Source organism: Phoenix dactylifera, chromosome 17 (assembly GCF_051530095.1).
Source record: "Phoenix dactylifera cultivar Ajwa chromosome 17, Ajwa_hap1_PhDact_Kaust_v1.1, whole genome shotgun sequence".
Lineage (NCBI taxonomy): Eukaryota > Viridiplantae > Streptophyta > Magnoliopsida > Arecales > Arecaceae > Phoenix > Phoenix dactylifera.
In genome coordinates this window covers 12,522,693-12,546,529 of record NC_143206.1, presented here as the reverse complement: position 1 = coordinate 12,546,529, position 23,837 = coordinate 12,522,693, and the positions used below count along the sequence as shown (strand labels likewise).

The window sequence follows — 23,837 nt, the reverse complement described above, 5'->3', positions numbered from 1 at the left end:
CAATCGATGACTGGGTTGCTTTTTATGCGGCTCACTTCTAAAGATTTTGTTTGGAGGAAGCGTGATATAGTGCTGGATTTTTTTCTAATTTATTATTTTTGGATTTTGTTGGTTGCATCCACAATCTTAAGGTGCGAGCCATCGTTGTTATAAAAAAAAAAAAAAAAAAAAAAGAAGAAGAAAGAAAGAAAGAAGAAGAAGAAGAAGAAGAAACCAACCGATTGTCCTCTTGGACCCGGTCCAAGTGATGGTTGGCATCTGGACGGTCGATATGGGGTTTGACGGCGAGCGAATTCCAGGGCAATCTCGTAATTTGAGACCGATGTAATAAACCCTAGAGTTTTATATACGGGTGGTTTTATATACACCCCCCCTATTGCTCAGGACACCCCCCAAAAATTAAAAAAAAATTAAATACTCTCTACACCCCCCCATTTGCTAAGGACACCCCTAAAAAATTAAAAATTCCTAAATTACCCCCCACCCTCCCCACCCCCTCACCTAAATTGCTCTCTACACCCCCCAAACCCCCCCCCCACCCCGCTCTTCCCCTCCAAAACACCTCGCCAACGCCCAAAACCCCCCCGTTCCCCTTCTCCCTCTCGTCGCCGGCATTCTCCCGATCTCCGACCACCTCGCCGGCTTCTCCCGGAACCACCTCGCCGGCTTCTCCCGAAATTTTTTTTTTCACGGTTCGTGCTCCGTTCGGCACTGGATCGCCGAACAAAAGGCTTCTGTTCGGCTGAACAGTGCCGGACAGAAGCCTTCTGTTCGGCACTGTGCAGCCGAACAGATCTGTTCGGTTGAGGGTTGCCGAACAGAAGGCTTCTGTTCGGCACTGTTCAGCCGAACAGAAGCCTTTTGTTCGGCGATCCAGTGCCGAACGGAGCACGAACCGTGAAAAAAAAAAATTTCGAAACAAGGTGGAACACGTACCTTTGCGGCCGATTCTTCGTCCCAAATCACTAGTTGCTTGTCCATGCTTCGAATGGGGCTTAAATCTCCTTCAAAGATCACCTAAACGATGTAAATGGATCGAGGGGTTTAAGGGGGGTTTGAGGGGTGTTTTTTTTTTTCTTTTCAAAACGAAACGGAGGAGGAGGAAGGGGGGTGTATGAGAAAATTTCAAGGGCAATATGGTAATTACACTAAAGGTTAGTTTGGGTATTTTTTTTTGGTTTTTGGGGGGTGTCCTTAGCAATAGGGGGGGTGTATATAGAACTTCCCTTTATATACGGGTTCCTCGCTGGGTTTTGCCTCTTCCCTCGCTTTCCGAGAGCCGAAGGGGATCTCCGCGCGACTTCGAGCTCTTGCAGCAGGAGGAGAAGGCGGAGATCTAGAACAAAAATGGTTCGATTCCAGTCTCCTCGTGAATGTAGTGATGTTATTTGTGCTACTTGATGTAGTTTAATGTTATGATTTCGCTCCTTTTCCCCTCTTTTGGTTTCGATCAAGGGTTAGGGTTTACAAGGCTTTCCCACTTGATTTAGATTTTTGTTTCTGGTTCTTTGAAGGTTTTTGAGTTAATTCTTTTTGCGATCTAGTGGGAGATGACAATGTAGGGTTTTTAGCAGCAAAAAAAAGTTTTTTTTTTTGTTTTTTTTGCTTGGACGTTTTGATTTTAGATTGGAAAAATAGAGTTGGAGCTGTAGTAAGGATCCGTTCATGAAAATTTGTTTATTTGTTTGCGAGTTTCTGCGAGGATCCATAAGTTTTCACTCTATTTAAACATCCTTGAAAAAGAATCTCATGTGAAATTATATTGGAACTAAAGCAGAAAAAGAGAGAGCTTTTATGGCAGTTTGGAGATTGGAGTGTGAATTCAGCTTGGCGAATGATGTTCTTGGATATGTAACCTCATGTTTTGTATCTAGCTATCTTAAAATTTGGAAAAATGAATGAAAAGATTATAAAAAAATAAATTCCATTTGTGTGCATTACTTTAAGATTTCGGAAAAAATGATGGACCTGTTTCATTATTGGTATGAATTGCACACCCTAGGATTTATGTTATTATGTCGTCAAGCTGATACCAGGCTGCTACAAGCAAAACATTCACCTTTGGGCTAAAACTTTTTTGTTTTAGGTCTGTCAAAATATGCCACAGATTGATATACACCAATCATATTATTATCTACTGCGCTCGACTTTTTTAAGCAATAGATGCTAGCATAAATCGTTGTTTTAGGTTTAACTTTTCTCAACTGAACTTTATTTTTTATTTTTTTAAATGTAGTTACTCAGTGATAACTTTGCATGCTGATGGACCACGAGGTCTGAGTATATTCTGTTGCATAACTGTCTGTTAATCTAAACCCAGTACCAATTCTGGTCCTTCCAGTTTTTCATTTATCAAGACAACATGCTCAAAACTTGATCCTTTTTTCACTCATTTGAAACCTGAAACTGTTATCAGTTCTCTGTATAATGCATCTGGATGAATACTTCCAAATATCACCTGGAAACTTGTTTTGTTGAATGACCAACCCACAATGAATTCTGGCTGAGGCTTCTTCCTTTTCAACTAATTCATACTGGAACATTAGCTTCCTTTCAGCTGCTGTTGATAGGTAAGATAATGGGTCGCTTTTTCGACTGCTGTTTTTAGCCCTTGGTTCGCCATATAGGCTTCCAGTTGAAGATTATCTGTAGTCTGTGCATATTATAGGATTCATTCTCCACTATGTGGTACCGGAATATTAATTGGAAAATGCAAGATTTTTACAAGCAAGGTTGACATTTTGACAATGTTCCAGTAATTGTTCGATTTTGAGCTGTACCAGCTTGTTCTTAGAAATAGAAAAAGATGGAATTTGTGGGGCAAATATCTTTTTTGTCTAGTTTTACTTGCAGCTTGATTGTTTCCTTTTCATAATGTTGGTTGCAAAATACTAGTTTGTTTTTTTGGATAGTTTGTTTTTTTTGGCATGAAAGCACAATGTAAAAGTTATTCTGCTAGTTTGTATGTAGTAGAAGTCAGGCACCTTATCTCTTGTGGGTTCAACTTCAAGCTTCCAATCATTTCCGATGAGCAAACCCTCACCATCAAAGTGCTTGCCCAATTTGAAGTGATAAATACAGTGCTCATTTTTAATTTTGTTGCTGACCTTACTTCATGCTTATTTAACTTCAGGCAAGGGGATTGAAGAAGCATCTGAAGAGGCTTAATGCCCCAAAGCATTGGATGCTGGACAAGCTTGGTGGTGCCTTTGTAAGTCAACAACATGCAATGTCTTTTTCTCCTCAGAAAAAAATATTACTAAATTGTCATCCCCTTGCTTCTTACTGTATAAAGTTGTTATTTATTAGGCCCCCAAGCCATCTTCTGGCCCTCACAAAGCAAGGGAGTGTTTGCCCCTCATTCTGATCTTAAGGAATAGGTTGAAGTATGCTCTTACTTACCGTGAAGTCATTGCAATTCTGATGCAAAGACATGTAATGGTTGATGGAAAGGTCAAGACCGACAAGACCTATCCAGCTGGTTTCATGGGTGCGCATATTGATCAGCTATATTTTGTCATAAAAATTTCTGTTGTATTGTCTAGGAAATATAAATCATATTTGTTATCTCTATGCTGTTCTATTTTGTAATTTGCAGATGTTGTGTCAATACCTAAGACTAATGAGAACTTTCGGCTCCTCTATGACACCAAGGGGCGATTCCGTCTCCACTCGGTCAGGGATGAGGAGGCTAAGGTCTCTATTTTTTTTTCTACAGTTTTGTTGTATGCATTAATGCACCGTCATGATATCTAGGTAGTTCATGGTTGCTGAACGATCAACAGAAATCACTATTTTCTCTTCAACCCACACCCCTCCCGAAAAAAAAGGGAAGAAGATAACCCTCTTCTCTCTCTCTCTCTCACACACATAAGTTTCCTGTGTTAATCAACAAAGATGTTCTTGCTTTCTTGGGCACTATATTCTATCAATAGAAATTGCCTGTTGATCTGCACTCACTAGTCTTGAACTTTTTCAACTACTATAATATATTCTTTTGCTCTTTCATTGGTGCTGAGGTGATTTTAATTTGTGTTATTTTTTAATCAATCAATTGCTTTAACTTATAGCTGCTCATAAAACTATTGCAGACCTATGTTAAATACATTTTGTATTCTAGAAGCCATTCCCTTGATCTTGCTGAAATTACTGAGCTATGAATTTTTCATATGATGCACTGGGAGTCTATTGATTAAACTTATGTTGTAGCCAATGGTTTTTGTTGTGTACTGCCTTAATAATTCTTTGTTTTTGTCATCTTTCAGTTCAAGCTATGCAAGGTTCGGTCTGTTCAATTTGGTCAGAAAGGCATTCCTTATCTGAATACATACGATGGCCGCACCATTCGTTATCCAGACCCCCTGATTAAATCTAACGACACCATTAAGCTTGATCTGGAGACTAACAAGATCGCCGACTTCATTAAGTTTGATGTTGGAAATGTTGTCATGGTGACTGGTGGAAGGAACAGGGGACGTGTGGGTGTTATCAAGAACAGGGAGAAGCACAAGGGTAGTTTTGAGACTATCCACCTCCAAGACGCACTTGGTCACGAGTTTGCAACTCGTATTGGCAATGTTTTCACCGTTGGCAAGGGGACAAAGCCATGGGTTTCTCTTCCCAAAGGCAAGGGTATCAAGCTCAGCATCATCGAGGAGGCTAGGAAACGGCTTGCTGCATCTGGTACTGCTGCTACTGCCTGATCATTTAGCATGCTTCCATATTTTGTCAGGGATACTCAGATATTCTTTGTGGACGTGTGAGGGGGGATGTTTTGAGTCCTTTTAGTTGATGGTGTCAAATCTTCCAAATTTTGTTTGCTTTGAAATAGGGATATCAAGCCTAGTTCTCTTAAATTCAATCAACAGCCAGATGGTGCTTGGTTTTTACTTATTAATATTTGATTATATCTGCTCATACTTTCATGACTATTAAAGTGGTTTCTTGGTTAGCTTGTTTTTTTAGCTGCTCTATGATGATTAAATCAGTTGAACTTGGTAGCATTGATGCTTTCTCATCTGTTATCCTTCTGCCAAAACGTAGCTGTTTGTGCCCTTGGGCCTGTGTGGTCTAGTCGATTGCTGATGTTACTTTGGTCACCTCCGTGCAGTGGATAGGATCTCCCCTCTTACAAATCAGTATGTGATTGTTGGGGGTTATTGTTAGAACCGGTACTTCCTTTTAATTTATTTGAGTCAAGCTGTGGCTACTGTTAGGGTTTGCAATATGCTAGTTGCTGCTATGTTCATGGCAATGACTGCTCTGCCATCATCGATCTATAACAAATTATAAGTATTTCCAGAGCTTTGAAGAAATCCTGAGAATTTAATCGCTTCTTTTATTTCTTTATTCATTGGTTAATTCTTATTACAACTTTTATATTAAACTTTTCTATCTGAGTGTTTTAAGGGAGTTTCATAAACGATTATGATTATCGTAGCATGTTGCAATTGAGATTTTGGGGAAATGGGGCTTCAAGTTGTAAAAGAAGTTTCCGAGTCACTTGAAGTCTTTGAATGAGCTCAAGTGCAGCCAAGAAGTGGTAATACTGTCGCTCAGGTGGCTTCTGATATTAATTTAGTTATATTTGTTGCCCTACTAGACATATTCAATATCTTCAGTAATATTTTCACCAAATATGTTACTAAGTTGTACTCCTCTTACTCCGTGAATCACAGTTTATTCGTGTTTGGAAAATTGAGCAAAGCTAAATCCATGATCTCACTCACGGTATGTGCTGGTATGGCATCTTGTCACAACATTTGGAGATTATTCATATGGACATTAGCACATCCGATTTTATTGTTTACTTGTAAGATTTAGCTATTTGGTTTACTTCTGTTACTGAACAATAGAAGGCAAGTAATTTGAGTGCCCATTATGTGCTTGATATGGCATCTCAATGGAACTTTTGGAGAAGATTAATCATGTAGATATTAACACATTGCTGTTTTTTTAAGTTTACTTGTAAAATTTAGTGATCTATTTTACTTTTGTTACCAAATATTAAGAAAATAATTAATTTAAGCGGCAAAACATATTTGATTTTAAACTAGCAAACAGAGGCAATGCTTGATTTCCAGTAATGTTTTGTGCTTGGTAGGTCAAAACTAGCAACTATTGTTTCATTTTTTTGGCATATTTGGTCACAAGGAGATTTATTTAATTTATGTCCAAGGTGTTTCGTAGGTGAAGTTAATTTCAATTTATCTACCAACCAAGAGTGAATTTTCTCTCTGAATTCCAGATAAAAGGCAACTAGTTTTTGATGCATGGTCGGTTGATTTTACATGCGACGCTTTCAGAGCAACTGGAAGATTTTCTTTAGCTATGTAAAAGAAGATTAACTTCATAAGATATCTTATACAGGAAACTATAAGTGTAATTTAGTTTCTACATATCATTCAACCAACCCTTTATGAGTCACAAGATACACAAGTATATGATACAAGAATTCTCCTAAGCTCCCTGCAGAAGTTCTCTGGCAATTTTTCCACTCCCTCCTTTGGGCAGGAAACCACCAGGTTGGTGCTCATTGCCAGTTCCATACACAACTCTGAGGATCTCGGCAGGGGTTCGTCTGTAAGCGAGCGAGTTATCGTTGGCTGATATGATGTTACTGCATATCCTGCTCTCTGCTCCTAGCTCGACGGGGACGATGAGACCTTCATCTTTGATCCCACACTTTGCCAGTTCATTTCTTAGGTTCGATATGCGGATGGTAAACTCAGCAACTGTGATGTTGTAAGTTGGGACTAGCTCTTTGGCTCGCTCATAGAGCAGAGCTCTTATTACTGCATCTTGCCCGGCTTCAACTGCTAATAAGCCTGCTAAAAGCTGCATGAAAACCCAGTGACATGTTATTTGTATCATGATTAGAGCTCAATTTGCCTAGTGTTGCCTTATATTCTAGTTTGAAGCATAGAAGCATTTTAGCATGGCTACCGGTGTATGTTTTAATTTACCATAAGTGTGAAGTAAGATATATCAGTAATTGTGAGTTTTTTATAACATCAGGAGTTACCTGATTGTATTCATTTCATCTAGAATTCACAGTCCCCATGTCCAGTCTGGTGACTATGATTCCAACTCTCTGCTGATGATTAAGAGTGCAAATGGGATATAGCTGCCCATATTTAATTAGTAATTAGATAGGCAGGTATATATTAGCTTTATGAGCAAATAGTTGTATACTTCTTCAATTAAACTTGGTGTTTCTCTGATTTCAGTTTGCCATGAGCTTACCAAGAACCTAATTGGGTGTGAGTCAAATAGAAGGTTCAATCAGTGCAACAACAGATTGAGGTGTTACATACTTCAGTCTTGTCTAAGCGACAATACTATGTTTTTCTTGATTTTATCAATCATATTGCATACAATAGCAGATTTAGTATATGATCCAGGAGTATAAATTATCAATGAAAAAGAAAAGGGGACTGAAGCCCTACTTTTACCGTTCTTCCATCTTTTTCTAATTTTCTTTTGAGAGATTTGAGTTGAGTGAGTTGAGAAAAATCTTTCTTCTTTCCAATTGGAACAATATAAGTATATAAGATAATGTTATCGCCTTATTGGAAGTTAAGGCGACTTGTAATATTGTTCAGCAACTCTATTTATAATACAAGGTGCATCAACATGCGGTGTTTGTGTGTTACCCTTTTTGATACGAAGCCCTCGATGTTTGGGTTAGCACCAACGTAGCCCACGAGGCCCATGTATGGTATTATATAGGAGGCCAGCAGGTAGTTGAGGCTGTTGATGTATGGATTGAATGGAGGGTTCAGATTATATCCAAATGCATCATCCATTATCTTTGCGAAGTTGTGTACGCTTAGATCTATCAAAGGCCTTGGAAACCCACCAACCGTAGATTTGATGGCCCTTAAAATCAACCACAAGAAGATATGTCAATTGCAAAATGTTGCATAAAAAATGATGGTAAACAATACAAAAACATAAGAGGGAATGTCCATTCTAGTTGCGTGTAAACTAGTGAATTGGTAATAGATACGGTTGCAAATGAGTCGGATCATTTAGAAATCTGACTCCGAGCAGGTCAAGACTTCACCGAACCTGCTCATTTACTTGTTGGCTAAACTTAAACTTGGTTGAAATAAATACCAATCTCTAGCTTGCAAAATTTACTATTTAATTTTGTCAAATGGCTTTTCATTGTTGCATGAAATAAATACTTGCTGCTAAAATGTTGGCTTTCTTGATATTTGTTTTTATAAGCTAAAAAATCAAGGCTGATTTTGGGATGTCATTCCAATTCTCTCTCAAGAAAAAAAAGTGAAAATGACTTATACTAATATCACATTCAAGACATTATTGTAGAACTTCTTACCCATCTAAAATAGAAAAAATGGCAAAACTATTTTTTTGAGCAACGAGTTTAAAAAAAATAAAAAAAAGGGAAATTTTTTTTGTATTCTTCTGCCACGAATATTCTTTCTATAGTTTCGTGGTATTTTGGTTTTTGATTTTATCGATTGTAATCATACTAGATATGTATAACTCATCCAGTCTAATAATGCATGCTAAGTGACAACACCAAACACACTGACACTGCGCAAGCACAGAGGAGGGAGGGAGAGAGAGAGAGAGAGACCTCAAGTGGCCAACTTCTTGATAACCAAACTCCTGAATGATGCGCTGTGTAAGGTGATCAAGATTGGCTTTCATGGCACCTATTGGAGGTGGTCCACCCATGGCGAGCTCTCGGTCAACGGCGTCAAGCCCGTAGCCAAGTGCACCGTACAAGAACCAATCACACTCGATATGTTCCAAGTTCAGCGCGAACTGTAGCAGGTCCACGTCGTATGGCAACACCGGGACCGAGACCGCCGGAGGATCTGAGGGGCAGATTGGTTGAAGGTGGTGGTCGGAAGGCTCGGCTTTGCTTGGGAAAACGGTAAGGAAGAAAGATAGGAAGAGAGGGGAGAAAGCTCGTGGAGACATCATTATTAGATTATTGGAACTCTCCCAAACCCACAGAATGTCATGAGCTATAGGATGGTGAATATTTATAGCCAAATTTTTGTTGTGTTACGTATGAAAAAAGAGGAGCTTCATGGAGCCCATAGATCAAGATATGGGTAAGCCATCGAGGAAAAACCGGCATTACCAATTAAACCGTCCAAGCTAAATTCCAGACATTCCTATATATTATGGATCGAGTGATGTCATGCAACATGGTCTATTCCTCATTCCGTTTTTTTTTTTTTTTTTTTGGTAAAAACAGCAATTCATATAGCTCTAGCGTAAGTACATCCTGCCAAGTCAAAAAAAAGTAAAAGATATAAAGAAGGGGATAGAACTGTCAGTGTCGTACAGATGAACTCTCCAAAGTGTCGAGGTACAAATGAGGCGACCCAATCCGCTGCTTTATTTGCCTCTCGAAATACATGCGCTGCTTGGAAGAAGGTAAACTTCTGGACCAATCTACGGATCTTACAAAGCAGAGGGTGGTCAACCCCATACATGTCCACTTCCCGAACTTAGTCAATCACCGTGGAAGAGTCCTCCTCAAGGCACATCCTGTCGATACCAAGAACGTGCCTCGCATGTGCCCTCACTCGGTTCACCGCCCATGGTTATAGGAGGAGATTGATGCAAGTCATCTTGGTTAGGCCACTTGTGTGGCCATGCATTTTGGTAGCAGACAGTTGCTGTACAGTGAATTGCTCTATTTCTCTCGTACCATGAGGGAAGGTGAACCAAGTAGTTAATAGAGTGGTGCAACAAAGTGTCAATTTTTTTTTTTTTTTTGGATTCAAATCCAGGTCATTGGCATTAACATCGAGGAAATTTACCTACTAAACTCATTCGTATCCTCTCAATTTTTTCTATAAAATTTTAAGCTTCCAATTTGATAAGTTATCGATATATTTAGATCCAAGGAAAATGACCGGAGATTTGTTCGCTTATGAAAGCTTCCATACCACGAGGGTCCAACTATGTTATATACCTTCTATAGAAAAAGTTAGTAGGTTTCGCTGCAAAGTTTTGTAGGCTGGAAAGATGAAATAAAATGTTGATGGACATTATGCGACACTTGGTGCGACAATACTATAGTTTTAGGGGATGGGTTACAGCATTTTGAAATTTACATAGGTTGTTTTATTGTTTAGGACGAACCCTTTGTTTGGCACAAATGATGGATTGGTGGAAAGATGGATAAGAAAGAGGACATATATTTGATGAAATATGGAAGAATAGAAAGAAATAGTTTTCTTATATAGAGAGAACGAAAGGAAGGAAGGATGATATTTGTCTGATATTTTTACTAAACTATCTTTTAATAAAAAAGAGTGAAGAAGTGTTAAGGTTCTATCAAAAAAATTAATGAGGATTATTTTGTCATCCATTTTTCTTAAGATCTTTTGAACCAAACGGTGGTTGAGAGCCATCCATCCTTCCAACTCCATCCATCCTCTCTCTCATGACCCCAACTAGACATAGGGTAAGAGAAGATAACAATGTATAAGAATAGAAAGATGTGGTTGTTAAGCATGACCAATTCCTTTAAACCACTATGGTGAAGGATAAAGTAGAACATTATATGATAACTCTGAATTCTTCCGTAGTATCACTTTATAGGAAAAAACCATGCAGCTAATGATCATACTTCCAGCTCTGGCAACTGTGGTAGCTAGAGTGTTAGATCACACTTTGGAGAAAGGATTTGCAAAAATTGGTGGAATGTCGACCTTCCACAGAGGACTAGCTAGCGACCGATCGATCGACGCATGAGATGTATATGATGGAAGCCAGCAGGTGGTAGTTTTGTTGATTGCTGCTAATTTCTCCAAGTGACAGATCTCAACTTCAAACCAGAGTTGGTGGTGAGTAACTATCTTATTCTAAACTGATAATTCCATTCTCTGTTTAGTATAGCTTTCTAGTATATCCTCAATAATCCACTCTTGAAATAAGGAAGAAAGTAAAGCCTTATGTCAAATCGGCTCTAAACTTTCTAACGCAGCACGCCACCAGCTGGTTGTGGGTGTAATTCAGAATTACACAACCACAAGGCAATCAATCAACTCTGCAATACTTGCCATTTTGTTTTGTTTTTTTCTTGTTCCAGTGTACTCCTCCATATGAAAGCATTGTGCCTTACCTAATACTTGGATGATTAACAAGGAAATTTCTTTAGCAAGTTTTCTTCTTGCTTTATATCAACAAGTTAACAACTAGCTTGATAATTATTGCATTCGCTGCAAGTGCTAATGCTGTTTCAGAATAAATGACTGCTTGCAGTAGTTTGATTAAAATGGAATTGTTTGATTGAAGGGATCAAGTTGTTTGTGTGTGTTTATGTGTGGGGTGGGTCGGAACTCCGTATTGAAGAGGAAAATGTAATACTTCTGAGAAGAAATAGATCTAAAGGGAATAGTTTGCTTGATTGATTCTCTTAGGAAGACCCCACTTATACACTATACAGCTAAATTAGCTAACCTTGGAATGTGTATTGAGCTATACATCAAGTGATGGATTCTTCAAAGATGTTACCATGATTTTTTCAAGGATCCACTATTAACTTCACTCTTATAGTGATATATACATGACCTGTTTCTTCATCCCTGACATGGAAATACTCTCTAGATAACTAACATTTGTATATTAAAGTTTTTATGTAGGGTATAGATTTGAAATCCTCCTCTCCCATGTCCATCATTCAGATTATTAATTCACCACATTCAAAGATGCTCATACAGGTGGACAGGTGATGATAACAATGTTCTATATAACAGCATTGAACTTACTTCTTCATCATATTAATCCATTGTGAGTCTATACTGGTTGCTCAGTCTAATTTTTAATCAGTTAGTCTACAGTTATCTGTACCGCCGATAACTGTTTCATCTAGTGCTGATGCCTTGTCATGCTTCCCTATGCTGGGACCCTACATCACCATCCATCATAATATTTTCTTCGCATAATCGAACGATGTTTTTAATTATAATGATTAACTCAGCCTTACATTAACTAAGTATGGCATGCAGCAATGCACTTAGCTATGCAGGAACTTGCTTAATGTGTTTGAAGCAATCTACCATGGTGATTTTTGGCTTAGGGGCTAATCCTTCCTTTCCATGGGCATTTAAGCTGGGATGGAACCTATAACTGCTATATGATGTTACTGAATGCTTTGGCGTATACTCACATCCTAACATCCTAACCTCTGTTTGGTGTGATCAAAACGTGCACGCAACGCATACCCTTGGCAGTGCACAAAAGATCATTTTGCAATGAAAGGGTCATCACAAATGGCTCCCTGAGCCCCCACCCCCATGCATTGCTTCTGAATTAAGATTCCCAAGCATATCCAAATCTAGATCCTCAATGGCACCAACAAATCTCTTTGCAAAGCTCCCTTTGTTTGCCTTTTGAAAGATGCCATTACCCTCTCAACGCCAGCATGCTTCCATGTCAGCCTTCTGCTTTACCTTGAAAGCCATCACTAACATCACAATTAACTGGCTAAATAATCTAGCGCTACCTTCTCCTCGTCCCATCGACATCCTTAGATAAATTGATGAGAGATAGGACTTATAAATCCACTGTAATGATCCTGTGTTCTTATAAGACCAACCAAACAGGTGACAAGGAAAATGCCAATTCACTCCCAAAATGAGACATGGGTTGGGCACCAAGGATGAGTGAGAGGAAGTCAAGAGTCAAGTGATGCCATGAGTGGGTGTCTTGAGCTTTTTCTTCTTTTTTTTTGGGGGAAGCCTATGGGTGTTATTAGTATTGTCCCACTTCCACATGGAAAGCTTGTACAATGATGAAAAGCTTGGGTTGGTCCAGTGGCATGTGTCTCTAATCATAACAGATAGATGGATAATATGCATGGAACAATAACAAAAGGGAATAACATCCCAATGGACACCAACACAATTATGGGGTGCGCAATTTCCTAAGAAAAATCTTACTCCAAACACAAGCAATCTTGATCAATCGCATGGTCAAAAGGAAATGGATACAGAAAGGCACACACATTTAATGAACCCATGCGAGAATAAACTTAGAATTTCACTTACTTCCAGTGTACTTTTTATTCTCAGCATAATTCAAATAACAAAAGCTGAAGGAATCCTCTCTGCGACCACAATGTCAAAGTATGTTAAAGTATCACCCACTCTTTGGCCTGCTGCACTTAAAAAAAGATTGTACTTCCCCACCATCCTTCCAGGTGGACAACTAAGCTGAGTTGGGCGCATCACCTCAGGATGCCCAAGGTGGGGCCAGAACATTTCGCCCAAAGGAATGTCACAATGAATCACGGTATCAACAATTTCTCACACTCTTGTCAATTTAATACATACATCAGAAGGTATGCAAAAAAAAAAAAAAACTATATATATATATATATATATATATATATATATATATATTACAAACAATTAGGCATGAAGGGATCACAATCTTCTTTACAGATAAAAAAACCCAGCAAGCAAACCAATCAGCATGACATGACAATGGTCTTTTGACCTCCATCAACCAATCACAATGAGAAGAGAGGCCTCATATCACAAGAAAAATTACAAAACTTAAAGAGGAGACTTGCCAAGATGAAGGAAAGCTCCTGAACATTAACAAGTTATTACTTATCCTAGCCTACTTGCCAATTGAAATTAATACTCACAACTAATAATAGGCTTTGCAACACGAGTCACAAGACTACATCAACTACTCCACTCATACAAAAGTATAAACCTAACATTTCACAACGGATACATCTATAGATAGGCTTGGAGGTATACATTACCTAAAGCGAGAGATGGTTGCTGGTGCTTCCTTCCCTCACATAAGATTGCAGGAATTGGGGTTCTCATCGCTGAACATGTCATCATAGGAACCCGCCGGCGGCGGCGGCGGCGGCGACGATGACATCGATGAGCTCGGCTCCGACTGACCGTAGTAAAACGCCGGCGGAGGAGGGTATGGCGAGTACATGTAGTTCTGAGGCACCGGTGGCATCGGGGTGGCGGCGTAGTAGGCTTGGCTTGTGCTCGGATGCGCCGTGTTGTAGCTCATCACGTACGCCGGCTGAGGAGGGTATATCGGGTAATGGTACATTTGCGGCGGCGGAGTCCGGCTCACGCCGCCGAACTCTGAATTGCTACCACCGGCCTCTTTAGCTACAGTTTCTCCTCCATCACTATCACCATTGCTGTTCTCTTTCTCCCCTTTCTTTCCCTTCTTTTTGCCGCCGCCGGTGGCCTTCTCGCCGCCATTGGCGGGGCCGGCAGCCTTGCCAGGAGGTGAATTGGGGCTCTCGGCGGCGGCGTTCTTTTCCTCGGATACTGGCGGCACCTTCGTGGCATTCTTGGGGGCTTCGCTGTCGGCTTTCGACGGCTCATCGGGCTTGTCGCCGGCGGCTTCCTCGGCTTTGCTGCCTCCGGCGTCTTTGCCTACGCTTTTCTTTTCGCCGGAGGAGTGTTTGGCGGCCGTGGCGGCGGCGGCGGAGGTATCGCCGGAGGGGGATGCGGATGGCGTGTTATCGGAGCTTTCACCGGGATCTTTGGATTTGGAGGAGTCTTTGCTCGGCTTCTGGTTCTTGCTGCTGCTTTTGTTCTTGTTGTTGGTGTTACCGCCGGGATTTGGGTTGGTGGGTTTCTTCTCGGGCCAGAGCTCGGCGTGCTTGTTGGACTTGACCAGTTTCCTGATAAGCGTTTCAGCGTCGACGTCTCCGGTTACCGTTACCTTGTGTTGGAGGGCATCAACTTCCGTGGTATAAACACCTATAAAAATTTAATAAATTAGCCTAATCCAGTGAAAGACGATTTGTACAAGATTTAAGAGATAACCTTCAATGCTTTGGAGGACTTTCTTCACCTTCTTCTTGCATCCCTCGCAGTGGATTGATACTTTCAACACCCAAGTCTGCACCACCAAAACATATATAAGTTTACAGATTATACCAGATAGTTGAAATTGTTAGACTAAAACACTGCTAAGGAAAACAGAGACATGGGATGTGTGGTTAGCAAAAGTACCTTGTATTTGAGGGGTTCAGATGCTGCTTCCTCTGATGCCATGAGAGACCCTTACTTTAGAGTGTGCGTGTGTGTGCGCGCGCGTGTGCGTTGGGGGGGTTCCGGGAAGAAGATTTGGTAGAAGTTGGCGTGGAGAGAAAGGAAGCCAGGAAAGAGAAAAAGGGAGAATGCAAGGGGAAGGAGAGAGGAGGGGGGGGGGTTAAAAGAAGACAAGTCGGGGGCTTAGTGGGGGTGAGGGCATTGCTTGGTGGGATGTGACTGGGGAAGCAAACTGGGGCACACACATGGCTTTGAGATGGATGGAAAGGAAGCCATCAAGGAATGCCTTGCAATGGAGAGACTGGCCCCCTGTTTTTGGACAGTTAGTTCCCTTCATTGGTTGTCCTCAATGATGGACACTAACGCCTTATGAATTGAAGGATGGGTTCATTTGCAACCCCCGTGTATCTATAATTGTGAGATGATGATGACCATACTCCACCATGTTCGGTCGAGAGATGTTTGGGTTACATTCAGTCATCTTGGAGAATGATTCGACTACGATTATCAGCTAGATTCAGGGAGGTTCGAAGGTCGTTGCTGGTGACCATTTTTTGCTTCGCAATATCTGGATGATGATAAGGGACGAAGGAGTTATCCAGATGGAGCATATTTTTAGAGAAGCTAACGTGGCTGCGGATTGGATAGCCACCTACATGGCTAACCATGCCGATAACACCCTGTGGGCGGAAGATGGGGTGCTGCCTCAGGAGCTCCGTGATATTCTGCTTTTCGATCTTCTTGGGTGCGTCCATACACATGTTGTATGAATCATCCGGTCTAGCAAAAAAAAAAAGTTTGGATTAAAAATAATAAGAAGTTATCCGTATTTTAGCTATTTAGTTGGATGGGGTTCTATTTTTATTTTATTTTTTAAAAATAGAAATACATATATTATTAATTTACTACTAATTTGGTATCTTCTAAATGGAGCTTGGACACTTTATTTTATCAATCCAGGTCAACACTCTAATCTCCAAAATCTAATTTCTATTCCAGTCACGAACCATATATGTAGGAAAACATGACTACTACAATTTCTATTCTGATCGCGAACCAAATGCATCTTTAATTCTTTGAAATACCATCTTAGCATTGTTTATTCATTGTCCAACTCGTTATCTGATTTGATTTACTCAACTAATCAATAAATAAATGCCATCCAGGTTCTAAATGAATCGTATACATGGAACACTTTGCAATCTCTCAGTTTTGGAACACTTTGAATCGTATGATTGTGCTAATGTAGAACCCTCGCACTCATATCGGACATGTTTAGCATGCGTTTCGGCGCAACCATCCCCCCTAAGCCCAATAATTAGATACTAACTCTACTTCATATATGTTATTTGTTTGAATGCATCACATTAGAAATTTTCTTTTTAGTAATCCTTGGATGGAGAATACTATGGATACAACTGGATTCGATAATAAGCGCACCATAAATTTTATAATAGAAGGTGAATGGTGTGGGTTATTTCTTTGTTGTCAACAAGAAAGATGCTCTCAGAAAAAGAAAAGAGAAGAAAGATGTGCTTCAGGATAATTACAGGGTGCACAATTGTTATAAGAGTACCATAAGTTTAGATAGCCCATATGCTACATCTTGAGTCTTGGTCTGCCTTGCATGTCATGGCTGGATGGTCATGCAACATGTGTGTGTTAGTTTCTCGCAGATCAACACATATTCATTCTTTCAGTAGCTATTCTTTATAATCAAAGATATTAAAAAAACAACCATGTTTATGTTAAAAATCGGCATCATTCTTCATTAAAAAAAAATCCTACATGTTCCATGATATGTGTATTATGGGTCCCACCTATCTACCAAGCATATAATGCCACTTGGTAACTTTGTAGCATAAGAGGAAACATTGGCTCCATAATAATAGATACATCATTTCTTTTTTTATTTTTTTTTAAAAAAATAAACGAAGTTATGTAGGTGTGGGTTATGCCTGTGGACTAGCATCCATAAGCATGGGTTTCCCCTATGCGTGGACGTGTTTGCATGTGAATGGTAAACAGCCGGGCGAATCATGCACTACGCTCACGAGCGGCGACATTGGAACATAAGGCTGCACGTACGATTGGAACTCGTACACTTCAACTAGTCCCCATAAGGCAGCCAATAGGCAGACAACTCAGATAACCACGTTGGCTGTCCCTCCTTTAGGTCCCCTGAACGAGTTTAAATAGCTTTTCTCACAGGGTCCGCACAAATGAATGATTGATCTTTTCGGACAGCATTCAGAGCACTACATTCTCTTTATACAAACTTTGAAACAATATTTGTGCTATCCATGGACAGATTTGCATGAAGAAAAGTAAATCGTTCTGTCGTGAGAGAGATACAACCCCTATCCTTTGTCGAAAAGGGAGTGCATTGGGTATGGTTGAGGTGCTACCGAGTCGTTCTCCTCTCTCTCAAACTATTAACTTAAAAAGAACTGCTTCATACGGCCTCTTCTAGATGATTTTTATTTCTAAATTGAGGTACAAATATTTTCATGAGCATGAATTGACTATGATGCTACTGTTTTTCTGAGTCATTCCTCTCTCTCTCTCTCTCAAACTATTAACTTACACAGATAAATATATATACAGCATCAAATCACACAATACTCTATGTTTCTCAAATGTTAGATAGGAATGGTACCAAAAAACTTGTTAAGTACTAACTCATGAAAGTGAAGTCTGGCATCTACAGCAGTTATACACAACATGTGCAAGTGGCCAATGCTAGTGAAGTAGGACAAAAATTTCATGCAAAATAGTTACATAAGTGACATATGTAACCTCTTGATTGAGCTAGAAATAGATGCTTGTGCATTATGTTGTACATGTCATCGGACTTTGATGCAATAGTATGGCTGGTCCCCTATGATATAGATGCAGTATGTTCGAAATATGGAAACAGTTCTTTTGATATGCTGGAGCAAAGCTATATACATCCAACCTTCTTAATTGATATATGTCTATCCCTATCGCATACCTCACCTTGTCGACCATTAAAGGAAGGAGAAACTAGTCTTGAGCAAATTATTATGAAATTAAATAGAGAGATTTTGAATGCCAGAATTTAGTAGAGGACAAATTTTAAATTATTGGTGTCCTGGTGAGTGACAAACTGGCAATGTAATTTTTTTTTTTTCCTTGAAGAATAATGGAATGATGCTAAATATTGGGGCCTGAAAGGACCATCATCACATGCTGTATCATTACTACAAACTGTTTGAGATGAGATCAGAATGTCTTTCTGAGTTCCGCAGGGGAATCAAATAATTATGGATGATGTAATTGTAAAAGCCAAAATATACGGCACCATCCTTTCTCCCCTTCTCCTCCAAAATCCTTCATTTAATCATTACTATGATCCTTAACAATCACCTAATAAAAAGAAATGAAAGAGGAGAGGAGAAAGTGGAAAGGGCCATGGGAACTCCGAGTTCGAAGACCCTTCCTACTTTTCCCCTCTCCCTAGAAAGAGCTTTCTCTCGGAGGGCACTTGAAAAAAGCTTGAGGTAATTAAGGCATTAATTGCTCTTCCAAAGCAAGAGAGAAAAAGAAAGGTGACACGGAGGAAAAGAGCAAAAAGAGCTGGATGGTTTCTTAAGGAGGTCTATTTCCTCATCCTTTTTAGGAGCTCAGTTCATGCGTTCCTCCCTGAATGCTTTAAACGGTTAAACCATATGTAATAAACACAGAGAAGATATAATATTCTTCCCACTCAGTAGCCATGCTCCTTGTTCTCACCAGCACAGTACTCTCCCAGAGTTGGGAGAGATCAGAGTTGCACCCACCTCAGCTTTTTACCTCTGAGAGGTTCAACTCAATGTGCAATGGTTGAGGTAACCATGGTAAACTGGGAAATGACTCCACTTCTTTTGGCAGCGCACGCACACACAAGAGCACAGAGCGAGACACAGAGGGAGAGGGAGAGGGAGAGGCTTCAGAAGGCAGTACATTGAAATGATCTCTTTGACTGTGAAGGTACATAATATGGACAGCTTTGATCATATCTGGCGGAATGACCACTCCCTCATAATGCAATCCGACCGTGACCCCGAATGTCCTTTAAAAACTCAGCTCTTGGTCCCACAAAAATGAACCGGATTCGTGGTAATTAACGTTATAATGAGGAAGCAAATAGTAGGCAAAAATGGATTGCTAATGCATGGGATTTAGTTTCAAAGCCAATTCATGCAAAGGTGGTCCTCCCATGGTGGCAAACTCATACCTATGAGATAGCATCAAACCGGAAATCAAACAAACAAAAGTTAAAGCTTACTTTTATGGAGAAAACGAAGGGGGACGTATTTGACAGTATAGTTAGATGTTCCAATCGCACAGCAGAATCTAGAGACTGTAGCTAGAGGACCTAATAAGTTTTTCTTGCTTCTAAAACCTCTTCTTTGCCGACCACTGAAGAGGACAGCCATCATCACACACATCTCATTGACTCGTTCCCCTCTCCTTCGTCATTCTCGTTCTTAAATTCTCAGAATTATCCTTGTGACAAACTCTTATTTCGTGTCAGGCGGATGACTTAACTAAATCCTTAGGCTTCAACCCTTGTTATCTGGGCCTATTGCACCATTGGCTGAGGCTTGCTCGAGGAGCCAAGTTAATTATAGTTTCCTTAGGTTTGAGTAGGAGGTGTACATACATACAACCTTTAACCTAAGTCAGGTTTGTATGTCGAATATTAAACTTAGTTCTGAAATTTGACTTCTTTTTTTTCTTCTTTTTTTTGGGTATTCATGACCACATGAATATAATTTTTTTCTTGAAAATAAGTGTGATTATTTATACATTTCCATAACTGCAGCAAAATGTTTAGTTTTACAATGAATTTGGTGCAATTTAGGATGGTTGCTACCTCTGCAGACTACTATTTTTTAACCAATCTCAATCTTACCTTTAAACAGGATGAATCCTACATATCTAGTACGAATACATCCAATAAAATAGAGGCAAGATAAATGATGCATCAGTTCATAGAATCTTGCTCGAGTGCTAAGCTACATAAAAAGCAACCTAGTCTGCCACCCTACTAGTCTCTTTGTAGAGGCATCTAGCCACTAGGGATATATTTTCCGACACTCCTCCATACATCATACAAAAGCGGATGGATGACAACCGTCCTCACCCGTCCCAAACAAACATTTTTTTTTTAACTAAAGACAAATTACACTTACTTTTCTCTGATCAATTTTGCGACTATTTGATTAGATGTTTTATCTCATGACTCACGCCTTGGATAAATGAATGCATTTCAATATCAAACTTTGCTATTTTTCTAAATTTAATAAGATTAGAGCAAATCTTGGAGGGTTGCTTCCGATTTGTTAAAGAATAATATACGTAATTAGATGGTAGATTGAGCTACTGACTGAATGGGAATTTTCACAATCTTCTTGTCCCAAAAAAGCCATGGCCGGTGATTTAACACTATAATAAAAAGTTTGACATCAGGTAGAAAAACTGAGGCTTTGTCGAATTCTGATGGAATGGGTCAAAGCTTGCTTATTAAGAGTCTGAAAAAAAACCATCAATTCCAAACAAACCACAGTCTCAATAGCCAACTGATCGGAAGTTCGATTGAATCCATTCAATCAAACTTTCCATTATAAATACATTTTTAAGAATTTGTTGTTTAGGCTTAGTCAAAGTCTCAAACCATCAACACTTTGAAAAGGAAAAGCACTTATAGAATTTATTTTTTAAGCTATCCAATTTGTGATGCTTTTTTGTAATGTTAAGTGCTCTTATCTCATTGCACAGGTCATGTCACATCTGGCTCGTTTCCTTGATCAAAGAGCTTGTTCACAAAAATAAAATATTAAAACAATATTTGGCAAATCTTGGAGATTTTACTATCAAATCCAAGAGATTAAATTGGCAAATCTATAAGAATATATAATTATTTTAAAGACTCAAATCTATATTTAGCAAACTAGCAAATCTGGCAACACAACTTTCAACAATAATTACTTTTTCTCAGAAAAACTTTGAGCAATATTTGAAATTAAGGTTTCAATAACTCTGCTTATATTCAGACCTAGAGTTGCCATTATTGACCATAGCTTACAAAAAATAATTTCAAATTTAGCTTACGACTGAATATTTTAAATTAAAATAATTATTTATGGTCGTCATTATTAACTTTTTAATGGAAATTTACCTGACAATAATTGTAAAATAAAAGTTTCAATTGGGAAAATTGTTCTATGTAGATTGTTTTTATATTTTATATCAATGAAATATTAATATAAAAATAAAATCTAACTCTAATAATATCAAGAATCAAATAAGAATTAAATACAATTTATTTAAGTCCTAAGATAAAATATCTAACTGCTAGTTGCTTACTAGCTTTAGCTCACCTAGTTGGCATTTCTCTCTACTACTTGAAATAGGTACTATATATATCTCTTATAAAAGAAAAAAACGCATCACATAGTTGTTGTACAATCCCCAAGCTTTTTAGATAATTTTTTTTTCCTTTCTAAAGTCTCAATGCAATTAGAAGAGAGAAGATAAAAAGAATAAATCTCCAAAATTTAAATTCTTGATATTTCTCCATCTAAAACGGGTTATTAGACATCTTCTAATATCGGAGTGATAAACATTTTGAATGCAATGGAGCCTACGTATCTCCTGCATGTCTAATACTAGATCATGAAGCCACAATAAAATCCCACTATTTGGTGAATCAAACTTCCAATCATTCGCTCTAAATTAAAATTCCACATGCATTACATCTCATATAATTAAGATTATTCAAAAAATTGGATGCCATGCTATTATCCATATTTAAAATAATAATAACATTAATACCCCGCGTGCTAGCAACCGTTCATCATATGCTCTTTCCAGTAGATTACATGGAATCTGATGTAATGAAATCCATCATATAGATTACTTGCCTCTTGATTTCTTCCACCGAATGCTTGAATTGGATGGCATCGATGTGTCAACCTGCTTGATAACAATTGTGAAGAAATTATACCGTACATCATATGCACCATGCAGCGGTGGACCATTTCAATCATCTCGTCTCATTCTTATAGATCTCATTTATTACGCGCTTGTCTCAGTTGCCACTCCCCTCACCTCATTTTGGATCATTCCAGCGGGGCACCGCTGACGTGGTGCGCATGATGTAGGGTATAATTTCTCGCAAATGTGGTTGATGAATTTGTGAGAAAATGGGTACTTCAAGATTGGCAGGGAACCAGTCAAGGAAATGAACCGAATATCTTGTCTTATAACCCAAGGCTACGCGAAGGAAGAGGAGATTTTGATTCTGCGAATGAGACACTCAGTCTCGTTGTCAGGAGAGGCATTGCTCGTAGTGTCGAGAGAGGCCTCGAGCCCAGTAACCGGACCTACCTACAGGGGGGCTGATCAATGGGATTTGCAAGCTCGGGCAGATGACTGCAGCAGAGATGCAGATTAGAACACCAAGTATGGAGCATTATGATCCTAAAACTCCTGGTTCTGCAGATGGACTGTTTCTTCGTAAGCTTTATAGAAATTAGTAACCCAAGAGATACAGGCCATAAGAAGTTCCGAGGTAGATTTAGTTTGGAAGCTTTTTCATGATGGTGATGATTGAACTACTCGTTTCACCAAAAACGGGGGAAGGCAGCTTTGAATCTACTGGGTAAGCATGAAGGAGTAAAAATTGTTAAAACATAATTATTTGAACAAATTATTCAATATATCATGGTGGTTATTTTCAGCTGCATAATTTTTTACTCTAGACAGTTTCCTAGTTATGCGCATTGTTTATTTTAATGCGCTTGAATTCTGTCTACCAACCGACAGTATGATATAGCATTTGGCTTGTATTTTGAGTGAATGTTTCAAGTTTGTATTTATCTATTCTTCTTTTTTTTTCTGTGTCAGCAGTACTCAGAAATCTTTATAGTACTATATAATTTAGCTATTCTAGAATCCTAACATGATTTTTTTTTATCAGTGCATGAAGTTTCATGTCATCTTAAATTATTTATACAGAGGCTGCACTGTTCAAAGAAGAAATGCATTTGTTAGTACAATTCTAGGATCATGTAATGGCATATATCAGTTCATAGTTTTTTTTTTGTTAACGTGATTTTGTATCAGTCAATATTAATTTTTTTAGCATTATCTTGTTAGAATAATTTTAGAAATCGCATAACAACTTGTATCAGCGAGTAATATTTTTTTTTATTAGCATGATGTTATATCATCCTATATTTTTGTTTTGTATAGATTTTATATATGAGTATATATAACTTCTAAAATATACAAAATATAATGAAATATAAAAATATTTTTTTTCTGTAAATATTTTAACAGCATTCATTCAAATCTAATGCAATGGCTTGAGCACTCTGCCTAACCTCTGGAAATATTAAAGCTCGCAGATGAAGCAGATTCATACGTGGATTGCGTTCATTGATCTCTTGTCAGTATCCCCTATCCTTTGCTTGATAAGAAATATAAAGAATGAACTGATTGTCTTATAAGGAGGCAAACGTGCTTGCACGCATTTGTAAAGCACAAGAGGCCAAAGTTTCATGCAGCAGATGCTCTTTATAATAGCTGCATTGTGGCATTTTTTAATCAATCAACCTTTCAGGTGTTGTTAGGTAATAGAAAAGATATAGATAAATATGTGATCTCCTTAGGAAAAATGCTCCAAATAATGGATATTTTTTGAGAAAAAATATTGCTATCTGATGTGTCGATCTGATCTCTTGTTAAGTGGAGCATTAGCTTGGCTATGACGTG

The 23,837-nt window shown here is 38.7% G+C and overlaps 3 protein-coding genes across 4 annotated transcripts; 1 reads left to right on the top strand and 2 right to left on the bottom strand.

Moving 5' to 3' along the window:
• Positions 1-1,230: 1,230 nt before the first annotated feature.
• LOC103707279 (small ribosomal subunit protein eS4x) lies at positions 1,231-4,964 on the top strand. Its single transcript, XM_008791703.6, has 5 exons — positions 1,231-1,350; positions 3,134-3,211; positions 3,310-3,490; positions 3,599-3,696; positions 4,266-4,964. Exons 1-5 carry the CDS (start codon positions 1,348-1,350, stop codon positions 4,701-4,703), a joined length of 798 nt encoding a protein of 265 aa, XP_008789925.3. The 5' UTR covers positions 1,231-1,347; the 3' UTR covers positions 4,704-4,964.
• Positions 4,965-6,299: 1,335 nt separating this feature from the next.
• On the bottom strand, positions 6,300-9,013 carry LOC103707278 (ferritin-like catalase Nec2). Its single transcript, XM_017842849.4, has 3 exons — positions 8,612-9,013; positions 7,656-7,881; positions 6,300-6,837 (listed from the first exon to the last, which is right to left on the bottom strand). The coding sequence occupies exons 1-3, from the start codon at positions 8,962-8,964 to the stop codon at positions 6,460-6,462; spliced, it is 957 nt and encodes a 318-aa protein (XP_017698338.2). The 5' UTR covers positions 8,965-9,013; the 3' UTR covers positions 6,300-6,459.
• A 4,402-nt stretch (positions 9,014-13,415) lies between these two features.
• Positions 13,416-15,266, bottom strand: LOC103707315 (uncharacterized). 2 transcript variants are annotated; one of them, XM_008791752.5, is made up of 3 exons: positions 15,012-15,266; positions 14,823-14,898; positions 13,416-14,756 (listed from the first exon to the last, which is right to left on the bottom strand). In XM_008791752.5, the coding sequence occupies exons 1-3, from the start codon at positions 15,051-15,053 to the stop codon at positions 13,816-13,818; spliced, it is 1,059 nt and encodes a 352-aa protein (XP_008789974.3). In that variant the 5' UTR covers positions 15,054-15,266; the 3' UTR covers positions 13,416-13,815. The 2 variants fall into 2 exon arrangements, with proteins under 2 accessions (XP_008789974.3, XP_038988696.2); XM_039132768.3 differs by having other exon boundaries at positions 14,851-14,898; positions 15,012-15,227.
• Between the last annotated feature and the right edge of the window lie 8,571 nt (positions 15,267-23,837).